General features: G+C 40.4%; 1 protein-coding gene across 5 annotated transcripts in view; it reads right to left on the minus strand.

The window, feature by feature from the left end:
- The window catches only part of ACSBG1 (acyl-CoA synthetase bubblegum family member 1), a 38374-nt gene extending 24070 nt beyond the window's left edge, over positions 1 to 14304 (minus strand). For 2 of the 5 annotated variants that reach the window (XM_040600900.1, XM_040600898.1), the window contains exons 1-2: positions 14180 to 14304; positions 5139 to 5221 (exon numbers count right to left, since the gene is read on the minus strand). In XM_040600900.1, coding sequence (XP_040456834.1) covers positions 5139 to 5221; positions 14180 to 14259 — 163 coding nt within the window. In that variant the 5' untranslated portion in view covers positions 14260 to 14304. The other 3 variants (XM_040600903.1, XM_040600902.1, XM_040600904.1) reach the window with 3 other exon arrangements.
- Between the last annotated feature and the right edge of the window lie 6284 nt (positions 14305 to 20588).

The following is a 20588-nucleotide window of genomic DNA, read 5'->3' on the forward strand; positions in this document are numbered from 1 at the left end:
CAGTTTAAAGCTAATATATGAATGAAACCTCCTCTCTCTTCACTATCTGACCTGCAAATATCCTGGTGACTGCCAGAATGGAATTTGGGAATGTAAATGAATCCTGATGTTTATGGAAGAACAACTCCCGGAGCCGATAAAATGCAAAAGAACCAAGGTCACCTTTCAGACAGGTAAGCAGGTGGGCTGTGGAATGGCCCTACCACACGACCTGAGCAACTCTAAGTGGTATTCCACAGATGTGATACCAAAACGGCACAGAGTAACTGCTCAGAGATGAATTTTGTCTTTAAGCAGCAAAGGTATTTATTTCGTGCAACATTAGGGAGCTAGCCGGTTTGCACCGGACAAACTAACTCCAAAGATTTCAGTGAAAAGTTAGGTATTTTACACAGTTTTCACGAGAGGTTACAACATCTTTACATGCATACTCATTTGATTTTGACACCTAATCATTCCGTTCACAATAGGTGGGATCTAGGTGGAGCAGACCTTTCAATTTTCTTTGCTCAACGATTTCCTGACTTGATGGTCTCCTTATCTCCTTCAGGTGCCCACCTTTTCTTTTCTAATTATTCAGAGTACATTCCTTTCTAAACACAAACAGAGCATCACCCAGAGCATTGTACCAAACTCATCCTGACTAATCTTTTTATTTTAAGACCTTGTTCTGTTTCAGATGTGCCCTGGGAAGCAGGAGCAAAAGCAGTAATTTAACTTCTGCTGGAAAGTGATTCAGATTTAACTCGCAAAACAGAATCTTGATTATATGCCAGTTCCTGCAAAACATCACTCTGCTCTAATGATGAGAGAAGGTATTCTGGCCTTCGCTGGAGGCGTTTCTGCCTGACAGTCATCATCCCAGATTCCACTGCCATGATGCCATCACATTCTGCTGACAACACAAAGACATCATTCCTCCTCTCACCTACTATTTTTTAGTTTTCTTCAAGATGTCTGTGGCCCCAAAAGCTTAACTTCTTTTTAGTAAAAGGTAGAGTTGAGTACACACAGGTTGGAGTCTGAGAGCTTGGCATCTGTGTCAAGCTTCCCCTTGTGCCAATGAACAGATTAAAGAGAAGCAGAGAACTGGATTTCAAGTGAACCTGAAGTATCAGCCAGAAGACATACATAGCGATTCTTTAAAAAGAAAAAAAAAATAGAAACCAGCTTCCTGTTGCTTGCCTTACCACAGCTAGGGAAGAGAAGGGTTTTCTGCTCTATTGCCACTTTTCCACCACAAACATGTAACTTTAAACTCTCAGACAGAAAAGACTGAATGAGTAGTGGAAATATTTTTAAATCAGCCAAAACACACACAAATATTTCAGTTAATGGAAACTTGTTGGAGGAAAAAGGAACATTAATGAATTGCAATAAAATATACTGCTCTTCACATCAATAAACTACTACCACTGCGGGTAAGAGATATCCTCCAAAGAATGGCTCTAGAAGCTGACGCAGAGGGAGTGGTACATCAGGATGAGTACAAAATAAGCTTCATAATAATACTGACGCTTCTGAAACTGATTACGAGGCACCCAAATGGAAGCATGTGGAGGGTGCAATCAGGAGGAAACATCACTACAGAAACGTTGCCCAGGCACGCAGAAATGGAAAGTCAACACTCAGTTGGAACTGAAATTGGTGAGTGATATGAAGAGCCACAAGAAGGGCTTCTACAGGTACGCTGGCAGCCAAAAGGAGAGCCAGGGATCTCATGGGCAACTTACTGATGTAAGACATGGAAGGGTCGACATACTCAATGCCTTCTTCACCTCAGTCTTTACTGACAAGATCAGCTTCCTGGGTTTCTCTGCTTAGTGGCAGGTGAGAAGTTTGACCTACAACATTAGAGGAAGATTGAGGTAGGGACCGCTTAGGCAAACTGGACACATACAAAAATGTCAATGGGCCCAGATGGGACACTTCAGTATACCCTGAGGGACCAGGCCAGAGTCATTGCTGCTCTCCAGAGTCTTTGAAAAAGCATGGCAATATGGCAAGTCCCCATGATAGGAAAAGGGCAAATGTCACACCTGTCTTCAAAAAGGGGAAGAAAAGAGGATTCAAATAACAAAAGGCCAGGCTCACCACAGTCTATGGAAAGGCAAACTCTCCAACAAACAGAACAAACTCTCCTAGAAATCATGTTGAGCTATATAATGGTGACTGAGACCAGCCAGAATGGCCAGACTTGATTCAGCCTTGGTAAATCCAACCCAACTGCCTTCCGTGATGAAATGACTGGCTCCGAGATGGGGAGAGCAGTGGCATGTTGTTTACTTCACCTTTAAGAAGCTCTTTAACAAGGTCTCCCCTGGCATTTTTGCAAGGTTTAGACTGGATGGAGTTGGAGTTACAGGTGGATAAAAAATTGGCAGGACAATTAGTCTTCGAGAACAGTGGTCAACATTTCTAAGTCCAGCTTGCAGTCAATTACAAGTGACATTCCTCAGGGGTTAGTCCTGAGAACGACACTGTTTAATGACAGCATTATTGTCTTGGACAACAGAATGCACCCTCACCAGCTTCAAAGAGGACACCAAACTTGGGGAATCAGCCAACACACCAAAAGGCAGGGCTGCTGTTCAGATGGACATTGACAAACTGGAAGAATGGGCTGACATACACCTCCAAGCTCGACAAGGGTGAATGTAAGTCTTGCACTTGGCATAGGACTAACCCCCTGCAACAGCACAGACTGGATGCCAGCTGGCTCAGCAGAAACTCCCCTGTGGTTCCCGGTGGACAAGATGAATGCAAGTCAGTGGAGATAAAGGTTAACTACAACCCGGGCTGCATTAGCAAGATTATAGCTGGCAGATCAAGGAAAGTGATTGTTTCTGCATACTGAGTACTCATGAGGGTACACCTGCAGCACTGTGCAGCTTTGGAAGCCCCAGTACAAGACAGATCCTGACAAATCAAAGCAAGCCCAGACAAGGAACTCCCAGATGGTCAGGGGCCTGGAGTGTACCATGTATGAGAAGTCCCTAAAGGAGCCAGGTTTCTTCAATCTGGAGAAAATAAAGACTGAATCTAACTGCAGTCTGCCACAGGCTGAGCGGGGTGCTATAATGAAACCAGATTCTTCTCAGAGACACACAGCAGAAGAACAAGAAACAAAGGACATGAGCTGCAGCCATGAAAACTCTTGCTGGATAAAGAAAAATAATTTCACAATGCAGGTGACAGCCTAAGAAGAGGGACTGAAAGGCTGTGGAATCTCCATCTTTGCAGGTTTTCAAAACTCAGGTGAGCCCTCCTATGAGCAGAAAGCTGGACTAATTGGCCTCCAGTGGTCTTCTCCAACATAAATTATTTTGTGATTCCATCAGTATAAAACCAGCATGAATTAGTTCTCTTTAACCTTACCCCTGTTTTAAGCCAATATAATGTTTGCTTCCAACAGTAAGGTTACTCTGGATTTGAATATACATTAGAAGAACCAAATTGTGGCCTGCTTCCAGAGGAATGAGCCTCTATACATCTGTAGGAAAGAATGGGGAAAAAATTCCAGAACAATCTGTGGTCCTCATTAGACAAATTTACTTCTGAGGTTGCAGAACATATCAATTATAAAGAGAGAAAGACAGTTCTGCACAACTAGAAAACATCAGAATCTCCTCCTCCTCTCTTGATATACAAAGCAGACCCACCACAACTAGACACCGAGCTTCCTTCTCCCAAAAGATTTTTTGGGAGAAGTTTTTGACACAGTCCTCACTTTAGCAGTCAGCATCTGCATAGCTGTGTGATATTTCCAAGTCAAACACTGCTTCTCATTTAAATGGATAACAAGTAATGCCACAGATTCTTGAAGCCAAATAAAAGACAAAGGCTAACTTAAATTGTAGGCTTCTGATTCATCAACCTAGAAACATATCTAAATACAAACAAAGGAACTGCTTAATTAAAATGGATGGGGGGTGAGTTGTGTTTGTACGAAAATTATGATGGAACAGCTGGAATGGCTTCTGCCCTCAGCTGTTCACCTCACCTTTCTTCCAGAGGCTGTGGGTACTGCAGGAGTGGCTGTAGGCATGTGGGGTCCCTCCTGAGCACTGTGGCTCGCAGCCGCTCTGAACTGTGGCCAGCAGCAACCTCTGGGAGAAAAGCCGAGCAGACAGCTGACAGCAGGAACCAGCGTCCCAGATAAATTCTTAGAAAAATAGGTCAGAGCCTTCACCAGCACACAAGCAGAACCACAGTCTCAGCAATAATCTACGTATACAATGTATGTCTCAAATAGTTCAATAAAATACCCTGAAAATTGGAAAACAGAAGTTAATAATCTTATCCATCCAAATGTATTTGCTGCTTATTGAAAACCAAAAAGCAATGGCTAGCAGTTCAATTCTTGGAAAGAAACCCATTCTGTACCAAAGAACTGCCTTTTTAAAAATAAATATATATGCATACAGGTATACATTTAGACATATGTATGAAGTCTGCATGTGAGATTCCTACATAGATCTGCTTTTTTCGTAAAAAACACTTGCAGTTATTGCTCTAATTGTCTCATAGAACAAATATTCCCTGTTTAAATGAGCAAATTTAGACACCAGTGGCAGCCTCACCAAGGCAACAGGGAGCTCCTTCAGGGCTGCAAACCTCCCAAAGAACCTCAGAAAGTTCTGCTCATAAGCCTCCTTTAAGCCACACAGTAGCACGACTAGGTTAACTTACCCCCGCAATCGGTTTAAAATGACAGTAGCATGCATTGCTACAACACAACCAAGAACTGACCACAGTACAGATATTCCTTTACAGCCCCAGTCATTACACAGTACGCCAAAACCTCAATAGCTGACAGCCGGTAAGTAGGCTGCGATGCCAAAGGTAACACAAGAATGGATATGATTTTCCATGGGATCAGGCTGTTTTTTTACTTCTATCTACTAATTGTCTACAAAACCCAAGAGAAACGATTAAATTTATGCAAGTTTACAGAAAGCTCCTGAAAACTTTTCAGTTGCCCTTATTTACTTCAGTTCAACTTCATTTTTTGCTGTCTCTCCTTATACCAGCCCTGAAAAAATGTCAGTCATAGTTTGATAGAACAGACACAAAAATTACATTAAAAAATTCTGAAGAGAGCTTAAATTTCCAAGGATCATTTTTTACATACTTACCTGTTGGCTCTATGCCTTCATCTTGGGTCACCTCCAAACGAGGAAGCCAGTCTCTGCAGACAGTCTGTGCATCTGGAAAGGTTCTAAAACAAGATATACCTATTAAAAAGTTATCCAGGAGTGCCAGTAGGGTCCACTACAACCAACATACAATGTATCCAAGGGAAAAGGAAAACACAACTTGCAAGCACTTAGAAATACAAAGAAGAAAAAACAGAAAGCTCAGAGCAACAAAACCCATTTTGCCTCTTTGTTGCGAACTCCACCACAATCAGGTTAAACATGGATATGCCTGCACTCTTAAGGATGGCATTCCTCTTTCATACAGTGGACTTTTGGTTTCAACATCACGGAACATACCAGATGGAGACACTAATTTTGAATCTCAACAGAGAGGCCATGAACCATGCAAGGATGAAGAATGAATTATCCATCTTAGCCTTGATCGTACTGCCACTAATATCACAATGCCTTGTCACTGTTGATACTGTTGAAGCTCTGAGGTTAGGATTTTTTTTTTGTTTTGTTTGTGCTTTTTATTTTTTTAAGGCTAGGAACAGAAAGAGATTTAGTTCCTAATAGTAGAGTGTCTCAAAACATCACCAAAGCACCAAATTATCATTATCACATGGATAAAATTAACCTTTCTTGGCTTTAAATTAACCAAAGTTTAAAGCACAGATTAATAGCAATTCCAGACCAGAAAATCTGTAAAGTAACAGACTGCAACAGATTATATGAGCAAAACTTCTAAACAATAAGTAAGCATTTAGAAATGACTAAATGCATAAAGCAATGCACTGCAGATTATTAATGAATAGCAGCATGCAGATTTTCTAGTTTAGCTGACTTCAGGAGAGCAAGGGGTAGGAACCAGCAGCCTTCAGGGGCCATGAACAAGTTTGGATTGCCTTCATTCCTTCTCAACAGGTACAGCAGAAGAGTCCTGAGTGCAGCTCAGGAAGTCCTTACCCTCCACAGTGGAATAAATTAACTCAAAATGTAAGTCCAAGCAATGCCCTTCCCACCTTTCAAATAAATAATAAAGAACTTCAAAAGCAGGGTTTTTAGACAGCGGTGTCGGGGAGCACACAGTAGGACCAAACAATACATCAGATATTATTTCCTATCTCATATTCACAACTAGATTTTGTAGAATACCTGTATGTGGGACACTCCTAGAATTTTACTGTTATTCACAACGAAATCATACTCCAAGAAAGCCTTAACCAAGCTGGCTCCCTTTCACAAGAGTTTAGCAGATCTGGTAACTATTCACCCATCGGCAGTGACAACCGCAGTCCATCTGCCCCCTTGCCACTACCACGCAGCAGATCTCCGTGTCCCCGAGCAGAGGAGCCGGTCACAAAAGCAACTGCAGGAGAACGAGGAGCCATCGCCCACCTTGCCTGCGAGGACCTTCCTCTCTTGTTAACGGCATCACAGGACACAACATGGCAGCGCCTGCCCGGTAAGCAGGAGTCAGGCGCTGGGAACAGTCACGGGCTTGGAGAAGGTGGATGTTGTTGAGGAACTGAGTAATTTAAATATAGAAGGGGATTATATTGCATGTTGAAATATAAACCTGTGTTTGATGCATGGGAAAATGGTGACTTCATGAAGTGGGATTGCAAGGACAGACTGACAGACCAGGAAGACTTATTTGGGAATAAAAATAGACCATATAAATAACTGAAAAACATGTGTTTGGCTTACATCTCAAAACACTTGACAGTTCTTGAATTTTTTTCCTATTTTAAAGAAAAACTACATTTGATATTTAGAAATCCAGTGCAATCTTTTCCTTTAAGTATCTTTTGAATACTAAAGCTTTTTAATTTTTTATTCTTTTACAAAGCAAATAAAACCAAGTCTTAGCCAAAAGATAACCAAACATTACTCTTGGCAAAAACGAATAGCAAAAAAGCCCTCAGAAGAAAACAATCTCATTAGCAATATATCAGAAAAGCCTCCTTTGAGGCTGCTCCAAAAACTTTTAATGATCATCATTAATGACTTTTCCCGGATAAAAATCTCTTTAGCTTGCTTTATTCTCATCCCACTGTTATAGGATACTTGTTCAGTTTAAATTATGTTCCCTTAATAGAAAAATAATCAGCCTACAAGTCTGAACTTCTGGACTTGCTCTGGTAATGCTTCAACATGCAACCATTGTATGAGGAGCTCTATGCACCTAATATCTCAGGAGTGTTGATGCCACACGCAAAGCAGTTGATACCTGCCTCTATGGATCAAGTAGCCAATTTGAAAGTTGGATTTTTTTGCCCTGAAAATACAATTAAGAAATTTCCTCTTCCACCAACAATTTATGAGTACATTCAGAACCAACCTTTCTGACTGAAAAACCATGTTTTTAATGTTGTTACTTTTAGCTTCTGTTAGGAGTCATTCCTCTAAAAAAGAAGTAAAGATCCAAGAACGGTTACATTATCTAGAATTGCTCAAGTAAGACTGAATCAAGAAGAATTCAGTGGGACTGCCTGATCAGGAGCTTACCAAGCATACTGCAGCAACGAGAAAGCACTGCAGAACTACAATTTGGTGGTGAGATGCCCCAGCAAAACCAAAATGCTTTGGAAATCTGAACTTTGGCTGTTAAATTTGTTGATAAGGCTGCAATTCTGCATAAATTATTTAACGTTATTGGTGCAAGGACAGCATGTTCCAAAATCCAACTACCAGTTTAAAACTGGATTTTCTACATCCAATTTCCGAGTTAAGAGAAAAAAGTTTATGATTCCAAAAGGTAATCCATAATATGTAAAAACCTCTACAAAGCACACACAGAGGATTTGACAGTAGAGGTCACTTTAGCAAGCCAATTAAAACAACCTGAGTGCACGTAGCACAACGTTGACCAGCTAGAACTAAACAAAGCATACTCCTATATAACTCCATTAGCAGGAGTGGGTTTGGAATGACAGTATTTCCTGATATAATTTGGGATTTAATTTCAAGCTACTATTCTATCCTTGGATCGATGGCCTCACCTGCTGCCTGCATTCAATGCACACAGACCCCCACCCCACCCCACTGGAGGGACAGCATGCTTAGGCCAACTGCCTTATCCAGAGGTTTGAGGCAAACCCTAATGGAGCACAACGTGAGTCCAGCGACCCCCACTCCTCTGTGCCAGTCAGATGTTACAGCATGCTGAGGCTGCTCTCACCCATCAGGCCAACAACCTGAAACAAAAGAATTTGAATATTCTCTATATTGGATCAACAAAGGGAAGGTTTCCTTTCCTTCCTTGTTTCCAAGATTGTAGTGAGCTCTAGTGAGATTAATCTTTGCAAACCAGTGGCAGTAACGCATGTGCAACTGGTATTATAATAGTAAAATAGTGACTGATGTAACTGACAGTCCTTGCTCCTGGTGATGAACCACCAGAAGCAAAGCATCCAATCTGAACTTGCTAGCACAGCAATTTCTTTATTTTCTTTCTTTAACTAAGTGTATTGAAATTGAAAATATTTTCTTTAACTAAGTGTACTGGGTGGAAACCAATGAATACAGTACAACTTCTTATTGTAATTACAGAAACAAAATGTAACAGCTAAATCTCTCCACTTTTATCGCTATGAAATGGTAGTGCTTTTTTGCTGAAGTTAAACATTACAAAAGCTGTTTTTTCTGTTACCATCATGATACGAGTGTCTGACTAACAGCACTACTTGCTGTGATACTAATGTCCATAATTTTTTAGTTTTAAGGGACTTTGGAATTGGCCTTTTCCTTCCATAGGCTCTATGCTTCCTTCTCCGGTAACGCATATTCTAGGCCAAATATAGTCAGATATCTGCTGTCCCCTAAATTCTCTCCTGTTAGTAAAATCTTGTGAAAATACAAAGAATAAAACTGACAAGAATCTATGAAGTCAGTGTTTAATATAATAATGTACCGATGATTTCTACGGAGAATATGTTTACAGAAATTCTCACTTTACAGAAAAACTCACAGAATACAGATTGTCCTGTATAATTAGGTTAGAATATTTTCTCTCAAATTTAAAAACTATGAACTTTATGTCGTAGGGTTCATTATATTTTGGCCTCAGTTCTGCAGAGTGATTTCTAAGATCACAAATTACACCAATAGAATATGAACACTGTTCATGAGATTTAAGGGGAAGCTATTCATTAAACAGATCATGTATAGCAGCAAATAAAAAAAGATAAATGTTCTTTTTTTTGTATTACTGTTTCTTATCACTAGCATTCAACTCATGTAGCTTTGTCAATGTTAGTTTTCACCAGTTGGCTCTCTACAGGGTTTATTAGAATTTTAGAAAATAAACTAGTTTTATGTATGGGAAATGTTCACTGTTGAAGATACTGTATTCATAATATGTATTATCAGATAAATTGAGATTAATATGATGCCTAATTTTAGAAGAACAATACATTCAAGGTGCAAAACCATAGGGCTATACTCAACCATGTTACTGCAGTTTGTGTCTGCTTAACTTCCAAAGCTTTATTATAAACTATTGCATGATTATAGTTCTTTCATTACTTAAAAATAAATTATCCTGCAGATTTTCTACAACAAAGAACGTAGCCATTAATGAGGAAATGCTCAGTTACAGTGTCTGCTGAGTACATACAATTTCTGTCACTTACATGCTTTTTCCAAAAAGCACTCCATTCATCCTCTCCCAGGAATCTCTCATAGCACTGCTTCCCAGCTCATGGCTCGCAGGAAGGCTCACTTGTGTTTGTCCATACTGTGATGATCCAAAGCAGGGCAGCTCCTTCATCTGCTTCACTATTCCTCTGAGCATATCACTTACAAGCTCCCTCACCAGGCTACTTTCAAGTGGCGGTAAGCATGTTACTACCTATTTCTTACAACACAGTCTCCACCTTATAATTAAACTCCTTTCTCTGCCTGCCTTGCCCAAAGAAATGCTTTGTAGCGGGCAGGTGTTTATCTTAGGGAGCAAGGTGTACAAATCCCCATTTGCACAAGTGCTTTTTTCTCAAACACTTCTGTTGAATTGGCTTTCCCAACTATTAAATATTAATCCTATTTAATACACAAAAAATAGGCCAAACTGGAAAATATAGATTTTTTCCAAGGCAGGACTTTTTCATAAACTTTGTTTTAATCTCTCACTGCTGGCTTCTCCTGAGAATGACTTGGTGAATTTCATCTCTAAACTCCCTACAGCTTGGCTGTTTCATCATTTAAGTAATTCATAATAAAGCAGACCAAAAAAGACTCCTTCCTCCAATCAGTGTGCATCTTTTGCTGCTTCATTCTTTGTGACAAGCGTCCTAAATATATATCTCTGTCCTAACAATGGGAAATTATGGGGTTTTCCTAAGTTTTTGTTACATGATCTCCAGTACAACTCACCTATATACATTCCACCAGCCTTAATCTACTTTAGAGCTGCTTTTGGTAGTATGTTTTGGGGTTACATCTGCACATTCCAAAGTACTTTTCATTGGGTGTTAGGCATTTTCAACAGCTCACTGGGGCATTTGAATTAAAGATAGAATCATTAAGTAATCATCTGACAATTCTTCTGGCAGCAAAAAGCAATGGCTTAAATTACTTATGGGTACCTCTGAAAACTGTAATGATTCTGGCACTTTGCCTAGAAACTTCAGAAACTCAGTATCTTCATCTGGATCCCATTCATTCATGAGTAATCCTCTCCCGATTCCCCAGGCATCCTGCAAGTGCTGAATGCAATATTTTGAAACAGAGCTCTGGGGAGAGGTTGTAGGAGGGAGCGCAAGACAATTTAGAACCACAGATCTGTCCTAAAGCTCTAGACAAAGACAGTAAAATCACTCTGACTTAAATCAACATAGCAACATAGTACCACAGCTTTGATAGCTCAGCAGCTAAATAGACACCTGCCACCAGCACATAAAAACCAAGTATCAAATACTGCACCTCCGGACTCTGAGAAGCTGTGACATGTTACTCCAGACATTTTGATGATGTTTTCTTGTTTTCTACAGCATAAGGAAAAAACCCCATAGTAATGACACACAACACTAGTTCTTTAAACCCTAATTTGGTATTACAGGTAAAATTCTTCCTATATTAAGGAGCAAAGCAAAGAGTCACAAGAAGTCCTTACGGTCCTTTATAGGGACATTGCTGTCTATTATGACTGGTTGTCTTATTTACTAATTACTCCTCTATTCAAATTAGGGCAATATTATAACACACTCCTTATTAGTTCTATTTCAAATTTCCCTTTGTCCTTGAAGAACAGGTTAGATGTAGGTTTTAATTGGTTTTCATGCCCTCGTGAGACTTAAAAAGGGGGCCACATATCAGCCCCGATATGTTCCTACTCTTGCAAAAAGGGCCAGCTGATTTGACAAGCAGTTTGCTTTTCAGCGCACAAGAAACTAGTCTTTCTCAAATTTCATATAACATCTTCCCACACAGTTATATTTAAAAGCAAGACAAATGCTTAATAAAGAACAAAGTACTAAGGATAAATGTAACAGCTGAGACCTATTTAGCCATATAACATAGTTGGCACACACCTTCCAGTAAAACCTCTCTCTTTACTTGCAAAAAATAAAGTTGTTGGTTTTTTTCTTTTGTTAGGTTTAAATAGCCTCAAAAATCAGGCCATGTATTTTGGTGAGCAGACCAGTTTTACAGATAGCTGAGAACTACGTGGGTGAATGGGGAGGAATGAACTATGTGCTGGGTTAACGACTGGACTTGGTGACCTTAAAGGTCTTTTCCAACCTAAATGATTCTATGAAGCTCTGTATTCAGCCTTGCCTCCCACAAAGGCTCTATTGAGCACTTGAGACTGTGCTACAACCCTTCACTGACCTTGGTGTAGATTTTCTGTGTTCTTCCCTGCAAAGCAAAGAGCCAGACCTGAAGCTGAAATCTTCGAGTAGCTGCCTCTCTATGGCTGTGTGCAGGGAGTGCAGCAAAGTCAGGTCACACTGCACTCATTATTTCATCTCTTCCTCATTTTTTAGGTCACACTGATTGAATTTCAGCCCTATAAAAAGTCTTTTCTTCCTCTTTCTATTTTGCTAGGATTTTATTTTCTTTGTCTAGTCCTTTCTACTTGGAATCCTACTTGCAGCACACAAAAAAGGTACATAGTTTGTTACCTAACTTCAAACCACACCAGCTAAACAACACTATTTAACAGGACAACATGCACTGACTTCTTCAAAAAAACTAACAAAGAAGCATTTATGTCAAGAACTTTGAATGCATCAAAAGTATTTGGAGTTCTAGCGCCTGTGATATTCTTTCACTAGAAATTCAGAAACAAACCAAATACTAAACATGTTTCTAATACAGGAAGCTTAATTCTCCTTTTGCAGTGGGTGCAAACCACTGTATGTATTTTTTAATATCTCTTTTAGCTTTTTTTTTAAATAAAGAAAACATGGAAACTTTTTTTCTTTTTTTTTTCCTTAAGCATGTCACAAATAGAAGCATGCATGGACTAAAACAGAGGCATTATTACTAATGTAGCAAAAACCTAACTTTCATGAGTCAGTGTGTACATATACCTATACCGATCAATAGTCAAATACTGCTTCATGATCTGTGGACAGATTAAAAAAAAAATACAATTCTAGTATTAACTGCATTAGGACTCCACGAACAATAACAAAACATTCAAGATTTCTTAAACTTTTTTCTTTTCTAAAAATTTTAAGTCTACAGTTTGCTCCTAATGACGCTTATCCAGGATTACAAAGCCCAGAACAGAAGAAACCATTATGATAAAAATGATCCCAACCTACCATTTACCTGAAAGTGTTGAGCAAATCTTCAAGTCACATAACATCTAAGCTGTTATCTAAACAAATGTGAAGTTATATTTAACTTAAGAGAAACGTTAACCTGATACAGTAGCTCCGCCTCTGGGAATGGGTAATTATTACTCAGCAATACTGACAAACTTAGATTAATTAGAAGTGAAAATATTTCCTGTGAGATGTGGTGTTCTATTCTTAAAACAGGTACTTCCAAAAACTCTAGAGATGGGGACCTTTCTTTAACAGAAGATGCTGTTCCAGCGACAGAGTAACAGGGAAAACCTAATATTTTTCCCTTTCATGCTGCCTAGGACAGCAAGAAAACAGCAGCCAGGAGGGTTATCTTAACTGTAAAAAAGGTAATATAAACCCTAAACCAAATTCTTCTAAAATTCAGTTCCCCACTCCCCTCTCTAAGATATGGATTACCTGGTTAAGTTCTGTTACCTTTGATGGGAAGAAGATGCTCAATCACAAAGGCCAATTATTATCTAAGGATTATTCCCCCAAATTCAGAAGGGAAGAGAGACCTACTTCCACAGCAGCAGCTAGGGCATTCTGGAAGGTCCATTCAAAGTCGATTCTGTGTTGTAGGACATACAGAGTTACCGCTACTGGACTTCTAGAGTCTTAGTGCAGCTCTTACCATCAGAGACACAGGCAGCGATGGCACAGGAACATGGACTGGCTTAGTGTTTTCTTGACTGTCTGAACTTTGCTATTTTCTAGTATTTGAGAATGCCTGTAATCTCACTGCATGGCTGAAAATCCATTAATCATTTAACAGACTGAAGCATAAGAGCCTAGTAGCTTACCAATATTTTCAGCTAGCCTTCCATATTTTTGCTAAGCTATGAGTTGCTGACTCACAGATGCTAAACATACCTCTTGTCAGAACTGCTACACATGAACTGCCGAGCCCAATTCTTGGCTAAGAGCCTCTGTGCTACCAAACGAATACTATACAACTAGATCTATGCAAACAGGATACAAGCAACATCGTCCATACGGAACTATTGTTAGGTCTAATGACAACCTAGAAGTTAGCATAGGAGAATAAATCCATTTAGAACTTTCAGTACAATTTTCTCTCATTCTAGCCTGAAAAGATACACCTTAGTCTGCACTGGATAGCAGAGACATCATTAGGTAGACAAGGTTCTTGTGGATCTGTGTGGTAGTAGAAGACAAACTTCTGTTGTGAAAAATATCAATTTGTTAAAATAAATTCTCAAGCTACTTTACCCATTTTCAGAGCTTTCTGAAATATTCATTGCATTTTCATCTTGTAATTTTTTCGTAAGAGTCTCTCCACTGCTAGGCATGCTGACAAACCCGTTAAAGCTGGTCACAAAAATGCTGAAGGACTGTGTGGGTCAGGCAAAAATAAGCTACTTGGACAACTGAAGAAACCAACAGTAACCGGTTATTTGTTAAAAAAACCCAACACGTAACACAAGAGGAGGAGACTACAGCTACAAAAGCTATTTCTTTCCGATTTTAACATGCTTGAAATGTCGCAGTGCCTGTGAGCTGCTTACTGTTAAACTTTCCTTTTAATTCAGTTTTCTTTAATTATCCATGAGAAGAATTTTAATGAGTCTACAATGCTTTAAGATGCAAATCTTCTCTTTTGCCAAGATTTTGAACGAATTTGTTCGCAGAAGTTCAAGCAATTCTAATTTCATTAACTTTAGTTTCAAAAAAAGCGCATTCAATGAAGTTATTTCCTTAAACAAAACACAGATTAATTGCATTAGGAAATGCCTTCAAGCCGGTTATACCTATGAAACCCAGCACTGCAACAGACAGGCAGTTCCTGCAGCATCGCAACTACACCAGCACTTCATCAGCTTCACCCAACCAAGCCTGTCATATCCTGTAGAAGTTCCTACACCTGACTAAACAAATAACTTCCCAGGACGTAAGAAAGCCTAGTTTAGCTACTTTGGCTACCTACTAAACAAAAAAGATCCAGAGAATGGCTCAAGCCACGCACTGTGAGCACCTTCCCTGGGAGGGTTTTGCTCCGTGCTAACTGACATTTCCCTAAGCCAGGGGCTAACCCGGGCCAGGGGCTGTTCCTGGGAGACAATGTTGATGACCACCCTGTCTGGAGGAGGGAGAGAGGGATGTAAGCTGCGCCATGCCGCTGGCATTCGGAGCCAGAGAACACAATCTAGAATGTTTTATTTAGTGGTACAAAGACAGCCGCAGCCATTAGGAAAATGTGAGACAAGTCAACATCTAACTTTACAGAAAGATGTGGATTTTATTCCAGAGCATCTTGCACCATATCGAAACACCTAACTGTAGATAACACAATTTGAAATGAAAAGAGAGCAAGCTTCACAGTGGGATTCTGAGGAGTCTATTCTCACACCAGAAACTTGCTTTGAAAATACCTGAACACAGAACAGCGGATATTTCAATAGTAAACAAGTGTAAATAGTAAACATATTTGTCAGGATTGATTTAGTTCCTTCATTTTGGGATAATCCTCTAAATTCCAACTTTGTTCCAATGGTTCTTTGCAGAAAGCCACTAGATATCTTCCCTGGGCTTGCAATTAGTTTTCCAGAAATATCATAAAGATGAAAAGAATTAAACTCTGCTGCAAGAAATCTTACTAGTGCTTTTTTTTTCTGGTCATCTAAAATCTTTTACATGCTATGTTATATGAAAGAATACAATTAGGCGACCACTAATTACCTTGTTGAGCTGCATCTTGGGTGTCGAGTGGCTAGGTAACAGGCTGGTCTCATGGAAGGAAAACAGCTTGTTAATTCTCTAAAACCTGTACTTTCAGCAAATAAATAGAAAACCTCAAACATACATCTCTTCTATAAATACAGTTTAGAAAGGATTTTTTTATATATCAACTTCCTTAAATTGACGGTTAGAAAATTATTTTGACGCAATTGAGGATCCTTTGATGCTCAATCACTCGCCTAGTAACAAAAGTGGCTGCAGGGCAGCCAGGCTGTGAAGCAAGGGGGATGTATCTGGGGGGACTGGTAGAGAAGAGTTGCTTTTGGACTGTGTATTGTTTGACTATAATAGGAAACTCACATAACTGAGATAATTGCAGGAATCTTACCATGTGTCAGCTACAAATACTCCTGTCATTTTAACAATAGGCTTACGAATATCATGCTGTAAGAAACAGCTCTACACGGAATTTGCCTTTGTAGTTGTGGTCCAACATTTCTAGGGACTCTTCAAATTTCAAGTAATAAATCTTAACAAATGAGGCTGGAAATTTATGTAGAGTTCAGTAAGGAATGACCTTCACCTTCAAATGATTTTTACATGCTGCAGATCCCATGATGCTGTATTGTCCTTTTCCTTATGCCTGTATTTACCTGCATGCGACTTGAACAAGACTGCACAAGATTCAGCCTGAATCTTTGCAGCGGGATGAGCTGCTTTTTCCAGCTACAGGTTAAGATTTCTGGGCATTGACAGGCTCACAAAGCTATTAAGGAAAGTAAGAGGCAACTAAAGCGCACATGCTGCTCATGTCCTTTGCTCTACAGTTATGATTGGTATCCTTCAGGATTTAGTGACTGATACTGAAGAGCTGAAGACACTGTCACTACAAACTCGCGCTGTCACAAGATCCAACACAGAAATATTACAGAGGCCAAAACAAAGCCACGTTGTTACTAAGGTCAGTAACCAACTGAACTGTGATGCATAGCCAGCCTCGGCGTGGCTGTGGTGCATGGCACCCTTCGTGCTGGGGACAGAACCTTTCAGGTTCAATTCAGAACGCCACTATGGCAACACACCACTGCCTGTAGCTGTGTACTCCCCCATCTCTTTACTTGCAAGGGAAGAATGTTTGTATTTCACAAAAAACCTTGTATTTATTTAAAACAAATGGAGGAGTATACTAATTCTGGATGCTCCTTGCTGTTCATCCCAATTAGTTTAGAGCAGGTTGTTGATTCATGTAATAAAATAACATGTGATTGGCTGCCTTTTTTTGTTTGTTTGTTTTGTTTTGTTTTGTTTTAAATCACATAACTGGTTACAAACATCTTGGTGTAAAACAGTGCTTTTTGGTACAAGCATAACGTTGAACTGGTAGTCCTATTATTATTCCAGACCTCCAGCACCAAGTCTAAAACAAAAAAACAACTCACCCCACAACTACCACCAGCAAAGCATCTAATAAATTTTACAGTTTCTATTTCAAAGGCTCCGTTACATGGCACCACTTGTAATCTTTTCTTCATTATTTCAAATCAGTCTTCTTAAAGCCTGGTAGTTTTTTGGCTTGCTACTAATTGCAGCCCTCCGTCAGCTGTGCTTCTGAACGGCTGCTAACTGCATTCGCTGTGACCATATATACACACACAATACATTCATATTCCTCCCCCCCTCCCTGTTTCTCATAATTAAAGACTTAATTTTGGCCTCTAAACCATTTTAGCTAAAATAAAAACATGATCGATTCCACAGTGACTCTTAAAACAAGAGTAGGTTTCAGGGTTTAAGCGAAATTCTAAATCCAAACATTACTATTGCTAAGCTGCCATTAAGCCTTGGCAAACAAATAAGTCTCAAAGCATACCTTAAAGGTCAGGAAATTTACGCTAGCTTGGGCCAAGGAGCAGATTCCATAATGAAAAGCCCCAGGCAAGCAACAGCTCACATACACTTTTAATACTAATTCATTTCTAATGAAGGAATTCAGACTAGAAAAAGGGCAACTTTTACAGCCTAACTGTGGCTCCCCATACTTGCAGAACTGAAGAGAATTTATCCATACTCAAATCAGCATCTCCATCAGGTGAAGCAGTTATCCCACACAATGCTTTGCTATCCACAAGCATAACCAGCTGCATGATTTCATGAAATTTCCAGTAGTGATCTCTCTGTAAAAACGTTTTCTCTCATTGACCATGCCACAGCAAGATGAAATTTCATGCTGCTTTCTGCTTTCTAGGGAAATGTTTCACAGTAACATAGTGGAAAAACACAGACTGGTTTGTGCAAAGTTTCTGGAATCTGAATGGCAATAACAAAAGCACCTTAGATTTGACTCTAACCACCAGTTCGGACGGATTAAGAAAGACAATCATAAGCAAGTGGGAAAAAAACCAGAGCAGCTGCAAATACACATCTGGAGAAAGAAGCAGCCGTTTCTGAGCAAGTGGAGAGCGGCAGAACATCCTGTCAGGTCAAGACAACAGTTTGTCTGAGGACAGGCACATCTAGAAACAGTTTTGCTGCTTCTTTCTGAGCAAAAGATCAGTTTAGACTCAAAGGAAGTAGCTTGCATTTTCATGTTTACCTGTAGGTGTTCATTTATCCCATCATATTTGCAGTCACATTTTCTGCAGGTCCCAAACACAGAGATGCCCAGCTATTAACCAACCAAAACTACCATGAACACAGGTCTCTCTTACTCCTTCTCTATTACTAGCAATAAAAATTAATTACTACAGATAGTTGCATTTTAATTAAAACTTGCCTCAGAAAACTATTCTAAAGGTCCTAGTCACTGACTGTACGTTGCCCTAAACCAGCTCGAAACAACTGCCATCATTTAACTTCTCTTGCACATACACATCTTTTACTTTCTATCACAGGCAAAAAGGTTTTCCTAAGAGCTTGTTTCTGTACCAAACATCCTTTTCAGACATTAACTATAAGGAAAAAGCTCCAGTACCATTAAAGGCCTGCTACATGAAACTGACATACTTTAAATAGCCTTGTTTAAAGTATATTTTAAATAAGACAAAAAAAATCACAGGTTAAAAATACTATTTAAATTTCCTAACAGCTTTGTAGAAATCATGGCACCTGCTCAGGTTTGCATACTGAAGGAATCCAGCTCAACACCATGGGAAGCCTGTTGTGATTCTGATTTCACCTTCCAGAGGGGTTCCTGAAGCTCTTTATGCAAATTTAGTGTGACTGAAAACAGACACAAGTTTCAACCCCTCGAATTCCCAATTTTTTTTAGGGTGTTTGTAATGAAAGTTATTCTTGGAACTTCACTTCTTAAAAAAAAATAAATAAATTGAGAGTGCTGCAAGAAATGGCAGCTGCAATTTAGCAGATTGTACTCGTACCTGTGTAGCGGGATGCTGCTTCCAGTTGTTCAGAAGTCATGATTAATGAGAAATGGTAATATGGCCAGATAAAAGACAGAAGTGCAAACAAGGAGCTTCTATGAGTATCTGTAGTGGGTTTGTTTGACAAGGGGTTGCTAGTGGGGGGCTACAGGCATGCAGAAGCTGTTAGATGTTTCCCCCACACCCAATGGAGCCAATGCCAGCTGGCTCCAAGACGAACCCACTGCTGGCCAAGGCCGAGCCCAGGAGTGAAGGTGGTAGCGCTGCTAGGATAATGTATTTAAGAAGGGGGGTAGCGCTGCTAGGATAATGTATTTAAGAAGGGGGGAGGAAAAAAATATCTGTGCGATAATCGCAGCTGAAGAGAGGGGTGAGACGGTGTGAGAGCAGCAGCCCTGCAGCCCCTGGGCCAGCGCAGCAGGGGCAGGCGGTGCTCCAGGCACAGAGCGGGGATGCCCCGGCAGCTCTCGGTGAAGGCCATGGTGAGGCAGGCTGTGCCCCCAGCCCGGGGGGTAACGGGGGAGCAGATCCCCCCCAGCCTGGGGAGGGCCCCACGCCGGACCAGGGGGTGCCCCAAGGGGGCTGGGACCCGAGGGAAGCCCATGGTGAAGCAGGTTTGCTGGCAGGACTTGTGACCCTGTGGGAACCCACGCTGGAGCAGCGTGTAAAGAACTGCAGCCCGTGGGAAGGACTTACATTGGAGAAGTTCATGGAGGACTGTCTCCCACAGGAGGGACCCCAGATTGGAGCAGTGGGAGAACATGAGGAGGAAAGAGCAGCAGAAACATGTGATGAACTGACTGTAACCCCCATTTCGTGTTCCCCTGCGCCGCTCAGGGCGAGAAGCAGAGAAATTGGGAATCAAGTGGAGCCCAGGGAGAAGGGAGGGGTTGGGGGAAGGTGGTTTTAAGTTTTGATTTCTAGTTCTCATTATCCTACTCTGATTTGAATGGTAATAAATTAAACTAATTTCCCCAAGTTGAGTCAGTTTTGCCCATGACAGTACTTGGTGAACGATCTCTCCCTGTCCCTATCTCGATACACAATCCTTTCATTATATTTTCTCTCCCCTGTCCAGTCAAGGAGGGGAGTGACAGTGGCATGGTGGGCACCTGATGTCCAGCCAGGGTCAAGCCACTATTGCATTTCATACAGCAGAGATTAAAAGATAAATGCATAATTCCTGCAGCATATGAACATGAAACATGCTGTATGCTCTCAGGACCAGGAGGGAGGCAGCCTTTTGACTCCTGTTTTGTGCTAACAGTGGGAATACCTATTTCAGAACCAAAGGCAGAGTCCTCCAGTGGTTAAATAAAATAGGCAGTAGGATCTAATTATTTCCCACTCCCAGTCCAGTCCTGCCTACTTGCTGAGAAGGGAAATTCTCTGCTTGTTTTCCTGTGTACACCCACAGAGACATTTGATCCTGTGCAAGCGAAAAGTGACAAGGTGATTCACAGTATGTGCAGCAGAAGGAAAAGGAAGAGAAGAAAATAGTAAAAGAGATCACCTGTTCATGTGAGAAGTGGGTAAGCAACTGCTGGTCAGGAACAACTACA

This window comes from Falco naumanni, chromosome 7 (genome assembly GCF_017639655.2).
Source record: "Falco naumanni isolate bFalNau1 chromosome 7, bFalNau1.pat, whole genome shotgun sequence".
NCBI lineage: Eukaryota > Metazoa > Chordata > Aves > Falconiformes > Falconidae > Falco > Falco naumanni.